The sequence below is a fragment of the Penaeus monodon genome, chromosome 31 (assembly GCF_015228065.2).
Source record: "Penaeus monodon isolate SGIC_2016 chromosome 31, NSTDA_Pmon_1, whole genome shotgun sequence".
Classification (NCBI taxonomy): domain Eukaryota; kingdom Metazoa; phylum Arthropoda; class Malacostraca; order Decapoda; family Penaeidae; genus Penaeus; species Penaeus monodon.
The window spans coordinates 20,954,613-20,956,530 of NC_051416.1; the positions used below are offsets into that span (position 1 = coordinate 20,954,613).

The window sequence follows — 1,918 nt, forward strand, 5'->3', positions numbered from 1 at the left end:
TGACGAAAAATAGTTTTATGAAGAATGACAAAAACATATTTATGCATTACATGTACTGAGGACCTCCTTCATTTGAGTAAATCTGAACATTTTTAAAAAGGATACTTGCAGACAACTTGTAGTAACCGTACAAGTGGTTCTTGCATTTTGAGTACACTTCGACCTTACTTTGCACATTTATGGAAAACATTATATTCCCTTTGGGTTCCCCAGTCTACAAAAACTCGATATCACAACCTCTTTTTCTGACATGGTGCAACTCCGAGACACTTGCTAAAAATTCATATTTTTAATAGAGAATCGTTTATTAAAGCCAATGTTACAACAGACAAGGCATACATTTTAATTGAAATCCTACTTCCTTTCTGTTTTCTATATCCAAAAACCATTACAAATTTCAAACCTATATTAATAATAACAGACATTGCATGATGAGATTCCTTAAAAAATACCACAGATGTGAATGTGATGGTCTTTTCAACATTGAACTTGTTCCAAAAATTCATATGATAATAATACCTTTTTACAAATAACAGTCAAAAACACTAAGGAAACTAATTGTGTCCAGTTTTATCCTACACATCCAAAGTTTCACAGTGTTAAATTTTACAATTCTGCATGAACTAAAAATAGAAATATAGCAATGTGTGTGTGATAAAATAACGCAGCCATAGCAAGAAAGGAATCCTAGACCTTAAAGTCCCGAGTCTGAAAAGACCCCTTCATCAGAGGTATCAAACCTAAAAGCTATTTCAGTGTTACTGTCTGACTCAAAATATTATGACATACTTGTCCTGTCTTACTGTCTTTAGTAACTTGCATAACAGAATTACAGAACATAATCCTTTCCATCACTGTGCATTTTTTTCACTTCAATTCTTCTCTAAATTGTGTACATTCATTGCATGTGTGTGCTTCTTTGTATGAGGATGTATTAGTGCAAGCACATAAACATACACACATACAAGCTGGTGGAAGCTGCCTTAAGTACATTTGTGATACAGTAACTTTAATCTCCAAAGAACTAATGACACAATTGTTTAAATTTATTACCAAATGACTAAAAATACCAAACGAAGCATGTTCATTCTGAGCCATCCTCACATCAAAATACCAAAGTGAAGACATACCTATCAAATTTAATCTACCAAAATATAATATACACCCAAGGCTTTAGTACTTCCCTTTTATATGTAAAAACCTCTAAAAACAAGAAGTATGGCATACCAGGTGAGCAAAGACAATGGAGTCCAACCACATTTTACATAAAAAATACCTATCTAAAATGAAGTAATACAATTACACAAGTTGCGGACCCTGGAAGATCACACTTTTGCCTAAATCAAAATTTATATCTTCCTTTGTACCTGTTACTGAGACTAACTACCAAATGGAAAACAACCTTAATATCATCAACTGCACAACTGTTATTGTTAACCCCAAATATTAATAGTTAAGTAACTTCTTGACGGCACTGAAGCAACGCCACTTGTCTGGCAGGTAAAATGGCTCAAAGACATGAGGGAAGGGAGTGTCAAAGCCACACACTCTCTCGATGGGGGCTTCCAGGTGAAGAAAACATTCATTCTGTGGGGTGGTTGGGATATACATTACCAGAGATATCATTTACTTTCATTAAATTTATATATATATTACCAGAGACTTCATTTACTTTCATCAAATTTCATGTTTTACATAATGACAAATGTACAGAGCTCCCTACAGAAACGAGGCAAGTACCATGTATAGGAAACCGAGAAACTGACAGATTAAATTAGGTGCGTACTGTTTATGTATGACACGTATCAAAAATAAATTGGATGTAAGGAGAGTGCCGTGACAAGCCTACTGAAAGACAAAATAGCTACTAACTTTGGTGATGAACAGATATCAATGCCCTGAATAAACCAGACTAATT

The 1,918-nt window shown here is 34.1% G+C and overlaps 1 protein-coding gene across 1 annotated transcript in view; it reads right to left on the minus strand.

Annotated features, from left to right (window-relative positions):
* Positions 1-885: 885 nt before the first annotated feature.
* LOC119592926 (2-oxoisovalerate dehydrogenase subunit beta, mitochondrial-like) overlaps positions 886-1,918 on the minus strand; it is a gene marked incomplete at its 5' end in the record, with an annotated part of 5,503 nt that continues 4,470 nt past the window's right edge. The window contains 1 exon segment of the mRNA XM_037941817.1: positions 886-1,587. Within this exon segment, the coding sequence (XP_037797745.1) occupies positions 1,447-1,587 (141 nt within the window).